General features: G+C 39.3%; 2 protein-coding genes across 3 annotated transcripts in view; one reads left to right on the top strand and one right to left on the bottom strand.

Moving 5' to 3' along the window:
• The window catches only part of itga10 (integrin, alpha 10), a 151,553-nt gene extending 149,192 nt beyond the window's left edge, over positions 1-2,361 (top strand). Inside the window, exons 29-30 of the mRNA XM_061881663.1 lie at positions 1,180-1,293; positions 1,365-2,361. Of these exons, the coding sequence (XP_061737647.1) occupies positions 1,180-1,293; positions 1,365-1,415 (165 nt within the window). The 3' untranslated portion in view covers positions 1,416-2,361. The remainder of the gene's footprint in view (positions 1-1,179; positions 1,294-1,364) is intronic.
• A 1,954-nt stretch (positions 2,362-4,315) lies between these two features.
• The window catches only part of polr3c (polymerase (RNA) III (DNA directed) polypeptide C), a 45,907-nt gene continuing 27,763 nt past the window's right edge, over positions 4,316-22,459 (bottom strand). For both annotated transcript variants that reach the window (XM_061881665.1, XM_061881666.1), the window contains 9 exons: positions 21,459-21,563; positions 16,840-17,013; positions 13,630-13,681; positions 11,678-11,738; positions 11,459-11,609; positions 7,707-7,808; positions 7,586-7,635; positions 7,355-7,504; positions 4,316-5,103 (listed from right to left, as the gene is read on the bottom strand). In XM_061881665.1, coding sequence (XP_061737649.1) covers positions 5,019-5,103; positions 7,355-7,504; positions 7,586-7,635; positions 7,707-7,808; positions 11,459-11,609; positions 11,678-11,738; positions 13,630-13,681; positions 16,840-17,013; positions 21,459-21,563 — 930 coding nt within the window. In that variant the 3' untranslated portion in view covers positions 4,316-5,018. The remainder of the gene's footprint in view (positions 5,104-7,354; positions 7,505-7,585; positions 7,636-7,706; positions 7,809-11,458; positions 11,610-11,677; positions 11,739-13,629; positions 13,682-16,839; positions 17,014-21,458; positions 21,564-22,459) is intronic.

Raw genomic sequence — 22,459 nt, forward strand, 5'->3', positions numbered from 1 at the left:
CAACCCTCAAGGAATAAATGTTGAAAATAAGCCAAATGTATATTTATGTTTTTTTACTTTTAACGCTGAAGTGAAGTGTGAAGTGAATTATATTTATATAGCGCTTTTCTCGAGTGACTCAAAGCGCTTTACATAGTGAAACCCAATATCTAAGTTACATTTAAAGCAGTGTGGGTGGCACTGGGAGCAGGTGGGTAAAGTGTCTTGCCCAAGGACACAACGGCAGTGACTAGGATGGAAGCGGGAATCGAACCTGCATCCCTCAAGTTGCTGGCACGGCCACGCTACCAAACGAGCTATGCCGCCCCATAGCTCGTTTGGTAGAGTGTCTGGAATATTTGACGTGAAATAATTGGAACCCTGAATAAGTCAATAATTTATAACAATAAAAAAAAGGAATAAATGTTGAAAATAAGCCAAATGTATAGTTATGGTTTTTTACTTTTAACGCTGAAGTGAAGTGTGAAGTGAATTATATTTATATAGCGCTTTTCTCGAGTGACTCAAAGCGCTTTACATAGTGAAACCCAATATCTAAGTTACATATAAACCAGTGTGGGTGGCACTGGGAGCAGGTGGGTAAAGTGTCTTGTCTTGCCCAAGGACACAACGGCAGTGACTAGGATGGAAGTGGGAATCGAACCTGCAACCCTCAAGTTGCTGGCACGGCCACGCTACCAAACGAGCTAGCTCGTTTGGTAGCGTGTCTGGAATATTTGACGTGAAGTAATTGGAACCCTGAATAAGTCAATAATTAATGACAATAAAAAAAGGAATAAATGTTGAAAATAAGCCAAATGTATATTTATATGTTTTTACTTTTAACGCTGAAGTCTGTAGATCTCTTGATTATAAGATTTTATAATTTTTTTCATATTATTTTGTTTGATGCCCTTTTTGTGAAAGAAAACTTTGTTTGGCACAAAATATGCAATATTAGCCCCCCAAAATATTTGATAGTGAAATTGTTTTAGTGAAGTAATCGGAGCCTTCATCAGCTCAATAACAGTCCGCATTGCAACTTTTTCTTGTTACATGTCACTGTTTACTCTTTTATTACACTCTTTAATGTTTTACATTTTTATTATAGTATTTTTTCGAATGGGCCCGGTGCCATTAACAAATTAGCTGGGGGCCACAAATGGACACGCCTGGTCTAACATGTCTCCCTGTCCTTAGACTGTACTGGAGGTCCTGAAGGGAAGAGCCATTCCCATCTCACTGTGGATTCTGATCGGCAGCATCATCGGTGGTCTGCTGCTGCTGGCCCTCATCATCTTCATCCTGTGGAAGGTATTTGAGCTCCTCTCTTCAAGTTCAAGAAGTCAAAGTTCAGAGTGTGACCGGTTGTCTATTTCCCTCAGCTCGGCTTCTTCGCACGCAAACACAGAGACGACGAGAACCACGAGGACTGAGGTGGATTTTTGCGAGCCCACGTCCAGGCCCGGAGACCACGCCCATCGGGGCTCCAACAGGAATGCACTACCCACTACTTCCAGGGTTGGGAGATATTATGTAAATAGTCTTTTTTTTATTTGGTATTGTATTAAAGCGCATTTGCTCTATTTAATATGCTCACAGTTTCACATTTCAAACCATCACCGCCTGTCAGATTTGTCCAACTTTGTGCTAAAATAAAATCAAACTGGTAAAAAAAAAAAAGGATTTGTCGCTTGGTTTGAGAAACACCACCGATTTCCATGAAGTGTTATTAAACTGCATAAAAATATAAAGCCAAATAATTTAAACTACTTACACATTTATTTGACTTCCAATGTTAACATTTGCCAATCTCAGCTGCTCTAGTACCCCCCCCGCACCCTGAAAGTGACAAGCGGTAGAAAAGGGATGGATGTTTATATTTGATAAATATTTAAATCAGGCGTCCCAAACTAGCGTCCAAAATCCGGCCAAAGGGAAATCCCAAGAAAAAAAAAAAGGTATTACATTTTCTTCCTGACAAGAAGACACTGGGACTTTCAAGCAGACAGATTCCAGAAGAACTCTTTTTGAAGTATTTTACGAACTCTTTTTGAAGTATTTTATGGAACTCTCTTTGAACTATTTTATGGAACTCATTTTCAACTATTTTATGGGACTCTCTTTCAACTATTTTATGGGACTCTCTTTGAACTATTTTATGGAACTCTTTTTGAACTATTTGACAAAATCTCTTCAAACTGTTCGGTAACCGAAGGCAACGCTGTTTACGACCCACTTCCCTGAGGAAGCAGCTGTGGGAAGGAGGGGGGAGAAAGTCAAATAAATGTGGAGTACGATATTGGGGCAGAGCGTGGTGCAGGACTGTACAGAGTACAGCGGCCACGTCTTTCCTCAGATCTGAGTCCAAATTTAATTCTGTCTCTGTTTGATTCTTTGCCTTTTGTCTTGTTTAATAGATGTCATCAGTGTTTGAACCTGACAAAAGTTTTTTTTTTTTTTTCAATTATTAATTTTTTTAATCTGTCCTTTCTAATCCATTTTGTACCGCTAGTTACTCTGTCTTCTAGCCGCTCAGGCAAATCATATTGTCTAAAAATGCATTTTCCCATTGATAACGTGACATCATCGCACTATATATATATATATATATATATATATATATATATATATATGAAAAAAACGGCCCCCAAGTCAAAAACTTTGGGGACCCCTGCTCTAACACATTGGTCACCAAACTACGGCCCGCAGGCCGGATTAGTCCCAAGTTTAAAAAATAAATTTCAATAAACTTTCCTCCAGAAGGTCTTATCTGTGTCCACGTGATGTCAGATGAGACAAAAAAATGAGCTGTTTTGCCACAATACCCAGCAATATGTTTGGAGGAGAAAAGGTGAGACGTTTAATCCCATGAACACCATGCCTACCGTCAAGCATGGTGGTGGTAGTATTATGCTTTGGGCCTGTTTTGCTGCCAATGGAACTGGTGCTTTACAGAGAGTAAATGGAACAATGAAAAAGGAGGATTACCTCCAAATTCTTCAGGACAACCTAAAATCATCAGCCTGGAGGTTGGGTCTTGGGTGCAGTTGGGTGTTCAAACAGGACAATGACCCCAAACACATGTCAATAGTGGTAAAGGAATGGCTAAATCATGCAAGAATTAAGGTTTTAGAATGGCCTTCCCAAAGTCCTGACTTAAACGTGTGGACAATGCTGAAGAAACAAGTCCATGTCAGAAAACCAACAAATTTAGCTGAACTGCATCAATTTTGTCAAGAGGAGTGGTCCAACATTAAACCAGAAGCTTGTGGATGGCTACCATCCACGCGGGGGGTGCTGGTATCGTACCGAAAATGATTAATTAGTATTGAGGTATCATATTAATACCGGTATACCTTTGGTACAACCCGAATACATACAGTATATACATACACACACACACACATATATATATATATATATATATATATATATATATATATATATATATATATATATATGCAGTACAGGTCAAAAGTTTGGACAAACCTTCTCAAACCCTTTTCTTTATTTTCATGACTATTTAATTTACATAGTAGTATTGCCACTGAAGGCATCAAAACTATGACACCTGTGAAGTGAAAACCATTTCAGGTGGCTAACTCTTGCAGCTCATTAAGAGAATGCCAAGAGTGTGCAAAACAATAATCAGAGCAAAGGGTGGCTATTTTGTAAACACTACAATATTAAACATGTTTTCAGTTATTTCCCTTTTTTTTTGTTAAGTACATAACTCCACATGTGTTCATTCATAGTTTTGATGCCCTCATTGTTGATTCTGAAGGCCTCCGGGCAGATTTGGTAGAGCATGACAACATAAGCTAGCTGAATTCTGATTGGATAAAAACTCTCAACTAAAAACAACAGGACTGGAAGGAGCATAATATGACATGAAGAGAATATGAATATTTCTAGATATCTAGGGGTGAGTATATTGAAAATGACTTTTGTGTTTAATTGTGATCACCACTGAGTAGTAGTAGTGACCTCCTTGAATCCGGTCAACCTTCTTTGTTTTGACTTTATAGAACTGCACATACGAGTGACATCGAGGCCAAATTGGGGCCTGTGCACCTTAATACTGGAGTCTGATAAAGATCACATTTGACTTGCAACCTAAACAGTCAGATGGAAAAAATCAAATTTGGACCACTGTGTAAACGTAGTCTAGGTTTGAGGGGCGTCGACTTAAACGGGTCAGAGTGAAGCAGTAATGTTATGGTATGTAGGGCAGGGCAACAAAAACCACATCAACATAAACTACATTGCCAAAAGTATTTGGCCACCCATCCAAATGATGACAGGTGTATAAAATCAAGCACCATGTTCCCTGTTGGATTTGTTGTCTTTTTATTTCCTAGTCAGATTGTAGAACAGCTAAAGTGTGAGCATTTTACATAGACCTTGAATTTGGAATGTTGGAATGAAGCCATAACAATCTGTTATCTCAACTGTCCGAGGTAGGGAGGAGAAGAAGAGGGGCGGGTGAGAGTGAGTGAGGAAGGAGAAACTGCCATTTTAGAATGAGATCAATTTGGACCGTGCCTTTGAAATGTTGTATCTAGATTGATCTCCCAAGGCGCTCTGGATATAAAATATCAAAATGAGCAAATTCTGTCTCTGATTGATTCAAAACCAGCTTATGTGTCATAAAAAAACCTGGGGGCGTTGACCGAAGGAAGAACAGGTCCAAAACACAACAAATTTGGTACTAGGAGTGGGGTACCAAATTTCGGACGAGCCCCCAACACCCCCTAGAGTCCAAATAAGTAAATGAAGTCTTTGATAATTAGAATATGTTCCCCATACTAAAGTATTACCCATAAAACATATGGGTAATTATCCATTTCGACCGAAATAAAACACTTATATTGTGTTACAGTTTTCATCCATAACACCCAGTGATGATTTTTCAATCCAAATGAATTTTCAGGAAATAAACAAAATTCTGATTAGATTTAATATAACTCAAAAGAGCCACGTTCGGCATTGCTGATGCACAAGGTCTAAGTACTTTCGGACAGGTAGAGTCTTACTCAGTTTGAGGATGAGACGGTGGCCTGGATGTAAGATTCAAGCAGGAAGATGGTTTCGTCCACTTGGGTCTCCGCTGAGTCCAACCTGGGGGAACGACAGGAAGTGGATTCAGAAAGTGCTAACAAGGTACTGTTAAATGAAAATATCGACCAGGGTGCCATTGGAAAATCTCAATCTCTATATCAACTTGAGGTTGATATAAAGTAAAACAAATAAGGTTTTATGCCTTTTCTGTCAAAGACAACTTTGTTTTTATAGTAAAACTGAAACATGCAGTATTTAGATGGATAGTACTTTATTGATTCCTTCAGGAGAGTTACTTTATTTATTTAGCAATTAAAGCCCTCAAAGCTCAATAATGCAGGACACCATTGATTTTAATTATTTAATATTTTTGAGTAATCACAGTGAAAAGTTGAATAAAATCCTACTAAATATATTTGAGATCTGAAAGGTTCCCCACTCATAAAGTGATGCATTTTTATTAGTTGTTTTTTTTTTACTTTTAACACTTAAATTTGTAGATCAACTTCCGATATATCTGTCGATTTTACGTTTGAACTATAATTTTTTTTGTTTTATGCTCTTTTGTCAAAACTTTGATGTTTTTATATGGCAACCACACAACATATGCAATATTTTTTCCACATAAAACATTTCAAAGTGATAATTTTTAAGTAATAATTCATTATATCATTGATTTTTTTGTCCTTTTTTTTTTTTGAGCAATGGGAAAAAAAGAAAATAAAGACAAAAGGGAAAAAAAAAACTGCCGACATGGCAGCTTTGTGTCAACATTGCCATTTTTTCTCAATAGATTTCAACTCATTCCACTTTTTTTGAATGTTTTTTTTATTTTTGCAATACTATCAATTTTGCAATTTTTGCAGAATGTTTGGCGGGCCGGTAAACGATTAGCTGCGGGCCGCACTTTGGACGACCCAGGCCTACACAATAAGTTTTGCTTATACAGTTAAACGGGAACATTATCACAATTTCAAAAGGGTTAAAAACAATAAAAATCAGTTCCCAGTGGCTTGTTGTATTTTTTTTATTTTTTTTTCAAAATTTTACCGGTCCCGGAATATCCCTAAATAAAGCTTTAAAGTGCCTTATTTTCGCTATCTTCGAAACCACTATCCATTTCCCTGTGACGTCATACAGTGCTGCCAATACAAACAACATGGCGGTTACCACAGCAAGATATAGCGACATTAGCTCGGATTCAGACTCGGATTTCAGCGGCTTAAGCGATTCAACAGATTACGCATGTATTGAAACAGATGGTCGGAGTATGGAGGCAGATAGCGAAAACGAAATTGAAGAAGAAATTGAAGCTATTGAGCGAATAGCTATTGACGCTATTCAGCCATAGCGTGGGTGTACCTAATGAAGTGGCCCATAGCATGGCTGCCTTATTAGCATTGCCGGTAAAATGTGCGGACCAAACGATCAGGACTTTCGCATCTTATGACACTGGAGCAACTTAAATCCGTTGATTGGTAAGTGTTTGTTTCGCATTAAATGTGGGTATCTAGTTCCAAATGTTCATACAGCTAGCGTAAATAGCATGTTAGCATCGATTAGCATAGCATGTTAGCATCGATTAGCTGGCAGTCATGCCGTGACCAAATATGTCTGATTAGCACATAAGTCAACAACATCAACAAAACTCACCTTTGTGATTTCGTTGACTTAATGGTTGCAAATGCATCTGCAGGTTATCCATACATCTATGTGCCATGTCTGTCTTAGCATCGCCGGTCAAATGTGAAGACACTCTGGTACATTCAATGGGGGTCTGGCGGCAGATTTCTTGCCAGTGGTGCAACTTGAATCCCTCCCTGTTAGTGTTGTTACACCCTCCGACAACACACCGACGAGGCGTGATGTCTCCAAGGTTCCAAAAAATAGTCGAAAAAACGGAAAATAACAGAGCTGAGACCCGGTGTTTGTAATGTGTTACCTCGGTGACGTCACGTTCTGACATCATCGCTAAAAGACCGATAAACAGAAAGGCGTTTAATTTGCCAAAATTCACCCATTTAGAGTTCGGAAATCGGTTAAAAAAATACATGGTCTTTTTTCTGCAACATCAAGGTATATATTGACGCTTGCATAGGTTTGGTGATAATGTTCCCCTTTAATCTGCATGTTTAAGCACTGCTAAAACACTAATTCTGTTGATGAAATTGACGATTGGCCAAAATATGAAGTTACAAGGAATGGACCAAATTTCAATGGTTTGAAGGGATTGGTTACATTTGCGATAATCGGTGCAGTCGCAACATTCCTGGAGGGTCTGTTGGAAGCTAGAACCGCTAACTCGTCATACTTGTTGCCGTGAAGCCGCAAAGACTCCAGTTGTTGCTTCTCTGAAGCGGTGATCATCTCCTCCACCTCTGTCAACTGTTCCGGCTCCGCCCCGCTGGCCTGCAGGGAGGCCATGATGGCCTCAATGCGCTGGGACTTCTCCAGCAGACGCCTGACAATTATTGAAGAAAAAAAAAGAGCCTTTATAGACAGTCTTCAGAGGGCACAAAATCCCTGCTCACAACGCACTCACTTGCTATTCGTCGTCTCAAATAATCGTCTCTCTATGAGGTTGGCCACCGTCTGCACAATCAAAGCCTTTCTTAGGACAAAAAGACAGAATTATGCTATAATGAAGCTAAATGCCTTTTTACCTTGTAGCAGTTCTGGAGCAACATCCTTGCAGTGGACAGTTGGTTGACCGTGTAAAGATAGAAGGTACGAGAGGGTGCAAAGTCTGGAGTTTTGGGGATTTCCTGCGGACAAAACAGATCTCTTACATCAGAATGAACCATGTGCTTCGTAGTCATATATTTGTGGCGGCACATCACAAATACATTCGGACTAGGGTTGTACGGTGTACCGGTATTAGTGTAGAACCGCGATACTAATGAATCATATTCGGTACTACACCGCCTCTAAAAAGTACCACTACGCCACCACCCCTTTTACTCACTCCCCTTTTTTTTACGGGCATGATGGTGCTTCGTCGTCAAGTTGTGACACTGCTGGTTTTACGAGCAGACGAGCATGTTCGGCAACGCAAAATCACAGAGTACTTACAAGCAGAAGCAGTGTGTAGACAGAAAAGGAAGAACGGACACATTTTGGCTTAAAAACTAACGATAAAGGTGAGTTATAACACTCAGGAAGAGTTATAACGTCCTCAGGAAGTGGTGCTTTAAGACATGGCTAGCTAGCTAGCAGCTAAAGTCCAGCCGCAGTCTGCAGTGTTTTAGCTACTTCTAAATCACTAATCCTCACCTCCATGGCGACAAATAAAGTAAGTTTCTTACAAGTATCATCCCTGCAGGACGAGGAATAGCTAAACATGCTTCACTACACACCGTAGCTCACCGGCGTCAAAATGTAAACAAACATCATTGGTGAATCTACACCTGACATCCACTGTAATGAGAACAGGAACATATCTAGTTGATACTATGATATCGATATTTTTTTAGCACCGCAAAATCTTTTTTTGGTTTTCTGTTTTAATTTATATTATGTTTATAAATTCAGGAAATATGTCCCTGGACACATGAGTACTTTGAATGTGACCAATGTATGATCCTGTAACAACTTGGTATCAGATTGATACCCAAATTTGTGGTATCATCCAAAACTAATGTAAAGTATCCAAACAACAGAAGAATACGCATACTTGCCAACCCTCCTGGATTTTCAGGGAGACTCCCGAAACTCAGCGCCTCTCCCGAAAACCTCCCGGGACAAATTTTCTCCCGAAAATCTCCCGAAATTCAGGCGGAGCTGGAGGCCACGCCCCCTCCAGCTCCATGCGGACCCGAGTGACGTTTCGACAGCCTGTTTTCAGGTTCGCTTTCCCACAATATAAACAGAGTGCCAGCCCAATGACGTTATAACTGTAGAATGATCGAGGGCGAGTTCTTGGTTTCTGGGTTCATCAACGTCCTCCCAGCGCGACAACAACACACAACAACAGCAGTCACGTTTTCGTCTACCGTAAAGCAGTTCGTCTTCCGTAAACAACAATGTTGTGACACTCTTAAACAGGACAATACTGCCATCTACTGTGGATGCATATGTGACAAAAACATCTACGGCTTTTAGAGCAGTGGTTCTCAACTTTTTTTCAGTGATGTACCCCTTGTGAACATTTTTTAAATTCAAGTACCCCCTAATCAGAGGAAAGTATTTTTGGTTGATAAAAAAAAAGATAAAAAAGTAAAATACAGCACTATGTCATCAGTTTCTGATTTATTACATTGTATAATAGTGCAAAATATTGCTCATTTGTAGTGGTCTTTCTCGAACTATTTTGAAAAAAAGATATAAAAATAAGTAAAAACTTGTTGAAAAATAAACAAGTGATTTGATTATAAATAAAGATTTGTACACATAGTGCGATGAGGTGGCGACTTGTCTAGGGTGTACCCCGCCTTCCGCCCGATTGTAGCTGAGATAGGCACCAGCGCCCCCCGCGACCCCAAAGGGAATAAGCGGTAGGAAATGGATGGATGGATAGCTGTAAATATACTCCTCCCCCCTTAAACACGACCTCATCCCCAACCCCCACCTCCCGAAATCGGAGGTCTCAGGTTGGCAAGTATGATAATAAGTGATTATTACATTTCAACAGAAGTGTAGATAGAACATGTTAAAAGAGAAAGTAAGCAGATATTAACAGTAAATGAACAAGTAGATTAATAATTCATTTTCTACAACTTGTCCTTAATAATGTTGACAAAATAATAGAACGATAAATGACACAATATGTTACTGCATATGTCAGCAGCTAAATTAGGAGCCTTAGTTTGTTTACTTACTAATAAAAGACAAGTTGTTTTGTATGTTTACTATTTTATTTAAGGACACACATGCAATAAGAAACATAAGTTAAAAGTACTGTAAGATGTTGTGTTAAAATAAAGCCAAGAATGCAATTTTTTGTGGTGCCCTTTATTTAAAAAAGTACCGAAAAGTATCGAAATACATTTTGGTACTGGTATCAAAATATTGGTCCATGATGCATTTGCTACCGGACCGGGCAGAAACAAATCATTATAAAGGCCTACTGAAAGCCACTACTAGCGACCACGCAGTCTGATAGTTTATATATCAATGATGAAATATTAACATTGCAACACATGCCAATACGGCCGCTTTAGTTTACTAAATTGCAATTTTAAATTTCGCGCGAAGTGTCGTGTTGAAAACGTCGCGGAATGATGACGCGTGTTTGTGACGTTATTGGTTGGAGGGGACATATTAGCCCAGCACCACTTACGGCTAAAAGTAGTCTCTTTTCATCGCGCGATTACACAATATTTCGGACATCTGTGTTGCTGAATCTTTTGCAATTTGTTCAATTAATAATGGAGAAGTCAAAGTTCTAAGATTGAGGTGGTAAGCTTTCAGCCTTTAGAAACACAAACACACGGTATTTCCTTGTTTAAAGTTACCGGAGGTGAAGCTTTACTATGGATCAGAGCGGTCAAGCGAACATGGATCCCGACTACATGTCAACCGGCAGTTTTTGGTGAGAAAATTGTGGTAATAAGTCGCCTCTTACCGGAGATCAGCGGAGCTTCTGTCCTGCTGCAGCTTTGTGACTTCCCTCAACACACCCGTCAACACAGCCGTGGGCACACCCCTCCGACTATCAGGTACTATTTAACTCACTAAAACACTATCAACACAATAGGCAGATAAGGGATTTCCCAGAATTATCCTAGTAAATGTGTCTAAAAACATCTGAATCGCTCTCACTGCATTCGCCTTTTTTTCCCTCCTAGTCCCACACTCTAAATTTCCTCATCCATGAATCTTTCATCATTGCTGAAATTAATGGGGAAATTGTCGCTTTCTCGGTCCGAATAGCTCTCGCTGCTTGAGGCTCACATTATAAACAATGTGAGGATGAGGAGCCCTACAACCCGTGACGTCACGCGCACATCGTCTGCTACTTCCGGTACAGGCAAGGCTTTTTTATTAGCGACCAAAAGTTGCAAACTTTATTGTCTATGTTCTCTACTAAATCCTTTCAGCAAAAATATAGCAATATCGCGAAATGATCAAGTATGACACATAGAATGGACCTGCTATCCCCGTTTAAATAAGAAAATCTCATTTCAGTAGGCCTTTAATATATAAATACCGCATTTTCTCTGACTTAACTTTTGCCTATCCCACTAAACACAACAATAAGCTTGTTAATAGATGGGTATTAAAACTCATTTGTTATAGTACATGGAACAATGCACATTAATGGACATATAAAAAGTTTATGTGCCAGATTGTAGCCAAAGGCTAACTTTTTGCTGTTTATATCTGCCACACGTAGAATAATGCATACATTAAACCGGTCCCTGGTGGGAAAAAAGTTGGAAAAACCTTGCTATAGAGGACATCTTCAAGTTGGTACCTGCAGCTGGACCAGGTTGTGTGAGAGAAGCGTGTAGAGCATGTCTTTAGCCTCCTTGGCTGGAATCATAGCAAAATCTTCCACCTGCTTCTGTTCCAGGTGTCGCTTCTTCAGCAGCAGACGAAATATGCGAGCGGATCGTGACCCAAACCTGAAAAATAAAAATAAAGTTCATGACATGAGTTTTACTGGTGTAGAAGGATGACAGCAGGAGCTCACCTCTCTTGTACAGCAGACTCCACAGTGGCCCGCGCTAGATTGGCCAGCGCTTGGTGCAAGTCTGACACAACCATCAGGAAAATAATCCTTATTTTCATCCAATACCAGACGCTAAACAGCATGTGCAAACTATAAAATAGCGCGTAGCATTAATAGCCGTGTTGCCTGTGATCTACTAAAACTGGGTGTACAATTGATAACTGGTGCAGGCTGTGGCCATGGAAACACTCATTTAACCCCACAATTATGTTAAGTTCTCCAAACTGTGTACAATGTTGTTGGACTAACAGGACATATCTATATATACAGTGGGGCAAAAAAGTATTTAGTCAGCCAGCGATTGTGCAAGTTCTCCCACTTAAAATGATGACAGAGGTCTGTAATTTTCATCATAGGTACACTTCAACTATGAGAGACAGAATGTGAAAAAACAAATCCAGGAATTCACATTGTAGGAATTTTAAAGAATTTATTTGTAAATTATGCTGGAAAATAAGTATTTGGTCAACCATTCAAAGCTCTCACTGATGGAAGGAGGTTTTGGCTCAAAATCTCACAATACATGGCCCCATTCATTCTTTCCTTAACACGGATCAATCGTCCTGTCCCCTTAACAGAAAAACAGCCCCAAAGCACGATGTTTCCACCCCCATGCTTCACAGTAGGTATGGTGTTCTTGGGATGCAACTCAGTATTCTTTTTCCTCCAAACACGACGAGTTGAGTTTATACCAAAATGGATACATGGATGATACAGCAGAGGATTGGGAGAATGTCATGTGGTCAGATGAAACCAAAATATAACTTTTTGGTATAAACTCAACTGGTCGTGTTTGGTGGAAGAAGAATACTGAGTTGCATCCCAAGAACACCATACCTACTGTGAAGCATGGGGGTGGAAACATCATGCTTTGGGGCTGTTTTTCTGCTAAGGGGACAGGACGATTGATCCGTGTTAAGGAAAGAATGAATGGGGCCATGTATCGTGAGATTTTGAGCCAAAACCTCCTTCCATCAGTGAGAGCTTTGAATGGTTGACCAAATACTTTTTTTCCACCATAATTTACAAATAAATTCTTAAAAATTCCTTCAATGTGAATTCCTGTATTTTTTTCCACATTCTGTCTCTCACAGTTGAAGTGTACCTATGATGAAAATTACAGACCTCTGTCATCATTTTAAGTTGGAGAACTTGCACAATCGCTGGCTGACTAAATACTTTTTTGCCCCACTGTAATCCCTAACACGCAGTGTAGAATAAAAACCACGGGAACTATTTTTAGCTCACTGACGCGGTGGACCATCACAACCCGGCAGCGAATTCATGCATTTGGATTAGGGCTGAGTACCGAATCCGGTACTTTTTTGGCAGCGACCGGACCCTGACAATCCCTGGTAAAATCTAATGGTGCCATGTTACGGCACCTGGGTTGTGAGTGATGTCACTCAGTCGGAGTTCTTTGCACTTCGGCACTTGGCGATCACTCCAGCAGCACTGAGAGCGGACTATGCCAAACTACCTCTCGGTGATGTTGCAATTTTCCTTTCCAACAAAGAAATTGACTCGAAAAATGCTCCGACGTAAGTTAGGTAAGGCTCGGCTTTTCAAAAACTGCCCTAGCTTGATGCAAATATACATTGGCTTTGCCATTGACATACTACTGATTAGCATTAGTGATTTTACATGGCGATTTCAAAACCTTCCAAAAATAATCATAAAAACTACAAGTAAGATGCATTTGAAAATCAAACAGCTGGTGTGTAATTAGTACGATATGAATACAGTATGAACACTTTTTAGGGCGCAACAAAAGCCTTGTATCAGCAAAGACTGAACTGACGAGCCAACACAACTTAATTGATACATTACTGCCATCTGCAAACCAGCTGAAGATGAGGCCATTTGTGTTTCATCAATAAAGAACTCAGTGTTAATTAACACAAAAAAGATACTGACGACAAACATCCCGCCTCCACTCTCGCCAGCCTTGCCCACAAACTCCATCTAAAAAGCAAACAATAATGTTAATTTATAATATTCAAAAATATGTAATGTGGTTTAAAGCAGTGTTTCTCAACCATAGGTCCGCCAAAAAATAAATTTTTCTCAGCTGTGTTCCGTATGGGCCGCAGCAGATACTCAGTTGTAATACACTTTTTCACCACGTGTGGCAGTGATGACAAAATCAAACAGAAGAAGTCTGGCGCTAAAGTCAAGGAGAAGTTTCTTCAGCGCAAAATTTATGACTTAAATGGTGAAGCGGTATTTTCATTTTCACTTTAATTTTTTTGACGGTTTAGGTTAGAAACCTATTAATATTTTTGTTTTGTTTTAGCAAAACATAGTATTTAAAATAGTTTTCATAGTAATTTATTTAAAAATTCTAACTTAGCCAAAGGTGTATGTGTTAAATAAATAGGTAACTATTGAATACGATTGAAAGTAACAGTAAGATGTTTCTAATTTCAGTGTAAAAAAATTCAATGGGACCTTCAGTAGTGGAAAGTTGGGCCCCGATGCCAAAAAGGTGAAGAGCCCCGGTTTTAAAGCAGGGGTTCTTAAACTTTATGACTCAAACATTAACACTGAATTAGCATGTGTAAATCACAAATAGTTCTATCATTATCATCTGGGTTTAGGTCAGGCGGATTACAAAAATAAATGCTAATCAAATATACTGCAAAAGAAGGCAGTTATAAAAAATGATTAAAGCTGCTACCTTTTTCCCCAAGATTTGAACCATGCAGTTTATACCAAAGTTCCGCTAATCTACAGATTTTTCTTTTTTTACAGCCAAATTACGGGATGGATTAAGCAAAGAAATCAAACAATTTACTAAAATGATCCACTTTAAGAAACCATTCAAACTCAAAAGTGTTTACAACGTACAAGGAAGAATATTTTTCGGATTGATTGAGACTTTTATTTGTAGATTGCAGAGGTGGGTAGAGTAGCCAGAAATTGTACTCAAGTAAGAATACTGTTACTTTAGAGATGTATTACTCAAGTAAAAGTAAGGTTGTCACCCAAATATTTACTTGAGTAAAAGTAAAAAGTGTGGTGTGTAAAAAGTACTCAAGTACTGAGTGACTGATGAGTAACCTGTTTGTTTAATGATGACGGCAACAAGTAATGCACAAAAACATAAAAATAGCAACAAATTCAGAGCCAGGAATATCTCTTAAGCAACTAAAATAATAATATATATTAAATAATATATATTTGGTTTTACACTGTATTGAAAAAAAATTTGAAAATGAATTTTACCTTTGCAACCTCATTATACTATTGGCTAAGTTTTATATTCATAAATGTAAGTTTCTGAAAACCCGAACTGTTTTTGTGGCTTTAAAAAATATTTAGAACTCTACAATAAAACACTCTGCCTCTAACAACCAAAAAGCTGTGAAAACAATGATGCTGTGTTCCAAATTTAAGGTATTTACTTAGATTGAGTGAGCCTATGGCTTTGCACTTTGTTTATTTTATATACATATATATAAATATATATTTTTTGCATTCCATTTTAGTTACTTTGAATTTACAGCCCCCTGGCTCTGTTTTGTCCGGTTTTCATTCGGTTTTGTACTGGTTTTTTTACTTACTTTATTATTTTCAACTGTTTGCAAATGTTGAAATTTATAAATAAAGGTTTATAAAAAAAAAAGTGTGCAGTTAATCATGTGACCGCCTGGCTCTGTTTGATTGGTGAAACGCAGTCAAACGTCACCAGTGACTGCATTTGATTGGTGAAACGCAGGCATGTGATAGATCCTACTTTGAAGGTCTGTCTGACAAACCAAAACAAACAAAGCGTGCATTAACAGATCGATAAAAATCAGTAGCGAGTAGCGAGCTGAATGTAGAAAAATGGAGCGGCGTAAAAGTAGCGTTTCTTCTCTATAAAAATACTCAAGTAAAAGTAAGTTGCATTAAAACTACTCTTAGAAGTACAATTTATCCCAAAAGTTACCCAAGTAGATGTAACGGAGTAAATGTAGCTCATTACCACCCACCTCTGGTAGATTGCACAGTACAGTACATATTCTGTACAATTGACCACTAAGTGGTAACACCCGTTGTTTAAGTCGGGGTCCAAGTTAGTCAATTCATGGTATGTCTCGTTTATGGCACGTTTATGGTCATTCTAATCAACATTTTGAACCTTATTAAAAAAGATGTACACCCAATTCATCTCATATAGGAATAATAAAGACAAAATTTACTTCTGTTCTACTGCTGTGATATTGGCACTGTTACATACCATAAAATAATAACAATTATGGTATGTAAATAAAAATGTATAAAATTCGTAAATATCTAATTTCACAACGAACTGGGCTACTAGTCTGGTGTGGATAATATGCATCCATCCATCCATTTTCTACCGCTTATTCCCTTTCGGGGTCGCGGGGGGCGCTGGCGCCTATCTCAGCTACAATCGGGCGGAAGGCGGGGTACACCCTGGACAAGTCGCTACCTCATCGCAGGGCCAACACAGATAGACAGACAACATTCACACACTAGGGCCAATTTAGTGTTGCCAATCAACCTATCCCCAGGTGCATGTCTTTGGAAGTGGGAGGAAGCCGGAGTACCCGGAGGGAACCCACAACATTCACGGGGAGAACATGCAAACTCCACACAGAAAGATCCCGAGCCTGGATTTGAACCCAGGACTGCAGGACCTTCGTATTGTGAGGCAGACGCACTAACCCCTCTGCCACCGTGAAGCCCGTGTGGATAATATATATAAAGAATTATTTATTCCAAAATGTAGTTGGTGCGGCTCCAACTAAAAATACGATACTTACAATTACGCAGTGCTAAAATAAATTCATTCTAATTATGTGAATAAATAATAATAATATATGTTTCTTAATTAAACTGTCAATTAAACTAAAGTGCAAAAAAAAATACAATTTCACTACCTTAGTCATCATTTTTGCGCTTAAGAAACTTAGGACTTTAGCTCAGATTTCTTCTGTTTGATATTGTCATTACTGCCACAAGAGGTGGAAAAGTGTATTACAACAGACAACCACTGCAAACCACAGCTGTGAAACAGATGTTTTTGCCAGCCCACTAGGAGGCGCTCACGGCCCAACAATGGTTAAGAAACGCTGGTCTAAACCACACATAATAAAATGATGAAGTCGTACCGGGTCATCCACCAGCAGAGTGAGGTACTGGTCCAAAATGGGTCTGGGGATGTTATAAGTGGCGGGCAAGGACCTGTAGATCTCGTTGGCGGCGAGGGGCTTCGTGTTTGCGGCCGTGGGCGAAGTTGTTACCTCGCTCATCCTCAGCATGGTCCTCACTATCTCACTGCTGGACTGAGGTGGAAGACACACACGCCCGCCATTCAAAAACGTGCATACAATGGTACTCGTTTGAGTCGACATCACATCATCGGCATCAGCGGCTGTCGATATCAGCAAAAATTGCCGATGCTTGCACATTTTCTCTAGACTGTATTTTTACACTGACAGCAGTTTGTTGACGTGGCTTTTCCTCCATTCTCAGTTTCTAATTTTCTAATTTGCATAAATAGCAATGACACACGTACACGTAATACTAATGAACGCAGCAGAAGGGACGAAAGGTGCTCAAAGAACAGGAAAAAATATAAATATAAGTGAATTATATTGTGAATTATATTTATATAGCGCTTTTCTCTAGTGACTCAAAGCGCTTTACATAGTGAAACCCAATATCTATTTTTTACATTTAAACCAGTGTGGGTGGCACTGGGAGCAGGTGGGTAAAGTGTCTTGCCCAAGGACACAACGGCATTGACTAGGATGGCGGAAGCGGGAATCGAACCTGCAACCCTGAAGTTGCTGGCACGGCCGCTCTACCAACCGAGCTAAACCGCTAAATGTTTTTATTTTTTATTGTGCAAAAAAAAGGTTAAAACAGACATTATATCTATTTAAATATATAACTTTGTGTGAGCATTGCGTTACAGGTGACATTAATATTCCTTTGCAACACTGATATTGTAGCCTAAAGTATCGGCACGTACCAATATCAATCCGATATATAAGAACAAAAGATACATCATTTTATTATTTTGAAATGTTATAAAAGGTTTGATCAAGTAAAAATCCTTAAACAGAACAATGAAAAATAATTACCTATTTATCGTTAGTCCTCTGAAATAGACTTCTGCTGTCTTAATTTTGGCAGTACTTAGTAGCTACAATAATCTCTTTGGGTTACGATGGCTTAAATTGAGTGATGCGGACACGTTTGTTACTGGATACTTTTTAAACACACCACTGCCTTGAAGACTTTATATCTGTATTGAATATTATTTGGTATTTGTTTATATTGACAAATGTGTTTATTGTTCAGTTAAGGACACTTACTAAGTCTATATTAGCTTGTTATAATCCAATGTTATTTTCGCTTATATCGGAATGGTATTTCTCCAACTAAACTCCCATCTAGTGGTACAACAAAGACCCACTGAATTAAATAATTTGATTTGATTAATTATTCAAGTACAGTGTTTTATTTCCCTGCACTCAAAAATGGTGTTACTGTTCGAACTGTGTGTAATGTAACAGTGGCCAATAATATTACATATACTTGTTAAATACCTCTGCCTTGTTTCTAATGAATACTTAGGCCTACTACGCTACTGTATTTTAATGTGGGTCATTGTGGTGGTAGTTGGAGAGCCGAGTGTTTTCCGAGGTTGTACTTGGTGAAAAACAATTGAGAACCACTGCCCTAGTTATGAAATAGTATCAAAATGTTTATTTTTCTCACTACATTATGTCTTTTTTTTCTTCTTTTTTTACTCCTTTTGTTGCTGCAAACCAACAAAACTGGAACTGCAGGCCTCAAATGGCCCAACTAATGTATTTACACAAATACCATTTGATGAAATGTTGAGTATTATTGTGAGCGTTCCTGGATGGAATTATAGGATATGTATCCTGTAATTATAGGAGTGTAACGGTACACAAAAATTTTGGTTCGGTACGTACCTCGGTTCAGAGGTCACGGTTCGGTTCATTAATATTTTTGAGTTATTTATTTAACAAATTTGCTAAATCTTCAACCAAAAATATTTTTCTTAGTGGAATATTTGATGTGAAGTAATCGGAAACTTGGATCGGTCAAAAATTCATAATAACATTGATTTTGATTCAATATTATGTTTTGAGCAATGACAGTTTGACAGAAAAATAAACAGCTTTGTTTTATTAGTCAACGTTGCAACTTTTTCTAAATTACATTTAGCCTTTAAACTTTTTATTTCACTTTTGTTTATGTTTTTGTTTATTTTAATAGTATTTTTAGAATGTGCCGTGGGCCTTTAAAACATAGCTGTGGGCCGCAAATGGCCTCCGCGGCACACCCCTGCTATAGATAATAAAAAATAAAATCAGATAAATCTATGGGTAAAAAGCAGAGCCTGGCGAGCCTCTCGCTCTCTCTGTCTCTGCCCCTCCCTCACCAATGTTGCTGCGCACACAATTTTTAAAAACATTTTTTAACCCCTTCTTAACCCTGAACGTACATTGAAAATACACGCAACCCTTACTTAAAATGCCGGACATTTGCGGCATTTAAGAAACTCCACCTGGACAGCCCTGCAAAAGAGGACATATTCGGGGAAAAGAGGACGTATTTTATTGGTAGATTGCACAGTACAGTACATATTCCGTACAATTGACCACTAAATGGTAACACCCGAATAAGTTTTTCAACTTGTTTAAGTCGGGGTCCACGTAAATCAATTCATGGTGCCTCGGTGTGCATTGTTTACACAACGTGTGGTGCGTTACTTAATATGTGCGCGTGTAACTCGTTCGGTACACCTCCGAACCAAACCGAAACCCCCGTACCGAAACGGTTCAATACAAATACACGTACCGTTACACCCCATGTAATTATATAGCAAATATTGTTGTATAGTGTTGACGAAGAATTAGAGTATTATTTTTGTGACATAAGAGTTCTTCTTGCTCCTTTTCGGAACCAAACAATGTTTCCTTCTATTTGTTTCTTTCTAATGTTACCATACATTTTTTCCAGACGACAATATTGTATTGGGGATGTTATATTTGTGTTTTTTAATGTTCAGAATAAATTAATTAAATAAAAAACAAAAAGGTGGGTTAAAGGGGAACATTATCACAATTTTCAAAAGGGTTAAAAACAATAAAAATCAGTTCCCAGTGGCTTATTGTATTTTTTGAAGTTTTTCTCAAAATGTTACCGGTCCCGGAATACCCCTAAATAAAGCTTTAAAGTGCCTTATTTTTGCTATCTTCGAAACCACTATCCATTTCCCTGTGACGTCACACAGTGCTGCCAATACAAACAACATGGCGGTTACCACAGCAAGATATAGCGACATTAGCTCGGATTCAGACTCTGATTTCAGCGGCTTAAGCGATTCAACAGATTACGCATGTATTGAAACAGATGGTCGGAGTATGGAGGCAGATAGCGAAAACGAAATTGAAGAAGAAATTGAAGCTATTGAGCGAATAGCTATTGACGCTATTCGGCCATAGCGTGGGTGTACCTAATGAAGTGGCCCATAGCATGGCTGCCTTATTAGCATCGCCGGTAAAATGTGCGGACCAAACGATCAGGACTTTCGCATCTTGTGACACTGGAGCAACTTAAATCCGTCGATTGGTAAGTGTTTGTTTCGCATTAAATGTGGGTATGTAGTTTCAAATGTACATACAGCTAGCGTAAATAGCATGTCAGCATCGATTAGCTGGCAGTCATGCTATGACCAAATATGTCTGATTAGCACATAAGTCAACAACATCAACAAAAATCACCTTTGTGATTTTGTTGACTTAATGGTTGCAAATGCATCTGCAGGTTATCCATACATCTCTGTGCCATGTCTGTCTTAGCATCGCCGGTCAAATGTGAAGACACTCTGGTACATTCAATGGGGGTCTGGCGGCAGATTTCTTGCCAGTGGTGCAACTTGAATCCCTCCCTGTTAGTGTTGTTACACCCTCCGACAACACACCCACGAGGCATGATGTCTCCGAGGTTCCAAAAAATAGTCGAAAAAACGGAAAATAACAGAGCTGAGACCCGGTGTTTGTAATGTGAAAATGAAAATGGCGGGTGTGTTACCTCGGTGACGTCACGTTCTGATGTCATCGCTAAAAGAGAGATAAACAGAAAGGCGTTTAATCTGCCAAAATTCACCCATTTAGAGTTCGGAAATCAGTTAAAAAAATACATGGTCTTTTTTCTGCACCATCAAGGTATATATTGACGCTTGCATAGGTTTGGTGATAATGTTCCCCTTTAAGAAGAGAAATTACGATGCCATCAACGAAGTTGTAACAAAGAACCTACCAGTACATTCAAAGACAGTCCCGTCATAATTTGTTTATCAGCGAGGGCGACCACTTGGCGCCAAAGCTGTATGTGACGGTCAAATTTACACGTGGCAGGACGCCGCAAATAAATGAATGCACTGTAAATACTGTTTATCCTTTAAAAACTCTGTCAACCCAGTGAGCAACTACATGACTATTTGTTAGCTTGTTGGCTTTAGAGTAAACAATAGTAATTACTAGAGATGAAATTATTTGACGTGTTATAAGATTCACTTTGAATTAAATGTTGATCCGAAATAAGAGAAGTCAGCGTTGGCGAAGGCGTGCTGTACCCTCTGAACAAATCGTATACACACAGCTTCATGAGTGTTGTTGACAAAAACACCGTGGATTGTAACAACTGTACTGTCATATTTAATTGAATTGGTAAGACATCTGACCTGGTCTAGTTTGTTGGCCACAGCACCGATGATCGCCTGGTCTCTGAAGTGGAGATGGAACCTCTCGAAATTCACCTGCCAGTAGACGCCCTCATCACCATGAGTCTGGAACCACACGCAGAGGGGAGCGCAGGAGGAGCATATTATCAAACACAGGTTGAACAATTTTTTTAAAAGGAATTATTGCCATGTACGGAATCTTTATTACAGGAATAAACGGTTTAAGCAATTACCGGAAAGTTACTAGTAGTGGGGCGGCATAGCTCGGTTGGTAGAGCGGCCGTGCCGGCAACTTGAGGGTTGCAGGTTCGATTCCCGCTTCCGCCATCCTAGTCACTGCCGTTGTGTCCTTGGGCAAGACACTTTACCCACCTGCTCCCAGTGCCACCCACACTGGTTTAAATGTAACTTAGATATTGGGTTTCACTATGTAAAGCGCTTTGAGTCACTAGAGAAAAGTGCTATATAAATATAATTCACTTCACTTCACTTCTGGAAGAAAAAAAAACATCACCCAGCCTAATCTTACAGTAGTTAATTTTACAATAAAAATACTTAGTTTTTTCAGTTTTTTTGTGCCATCTCCGGGTTGGGGAGGAGACCCTGCCCCAAGTGGAGGAGTTCAAGTGATCCGTTGTGGTGAAGAAGGAGCTGAGCCGGAAGGCAAAGCTCTCAATTTACCGGTCGATCTACGTTCCCATCCTCACCTATGGTCATGAGCTTTGGGTCATGACCGAAAGGATAAGATCACGGGTACAAGCGGCCCAAATGAGTTTCCTCCGCCGGGTGGCGGGTCTCTCCCTTAGAGATAGGGTGAGAAGCTCTGTCATCCGGGAGGAACTCAAAGTAAAGCCGCTGCTCCTCCACATGGAGAGGAGCCAGATGAGGTGGTTCTGGCATCTGGTCAGGATGCCACCCGAACGCCTCCCTAGGGAGGTGTTTAGGGCACGTCCAATCGGTAGGAGGCCACGGGGAAGACCCAGGACACGTTGGGAAGACTA

The sequence above is a fragment of the Nerophis ophidion genome, linkage group LG21, assembly GCF_033978795.1.
Source record: "Nerophis ophidion isolate RoL-2023_Sa linkage group LG21, RoL_Noph_v1.0, whole genome shotgun sequence".
Taxonomy (NCBI): domain Eukaryota; kingdom Metazoa; phylum Chordata; class Actinopteri; order Syngnathiformes; family Syngnathidae; genus Nerophis; species Nerophis ophidion.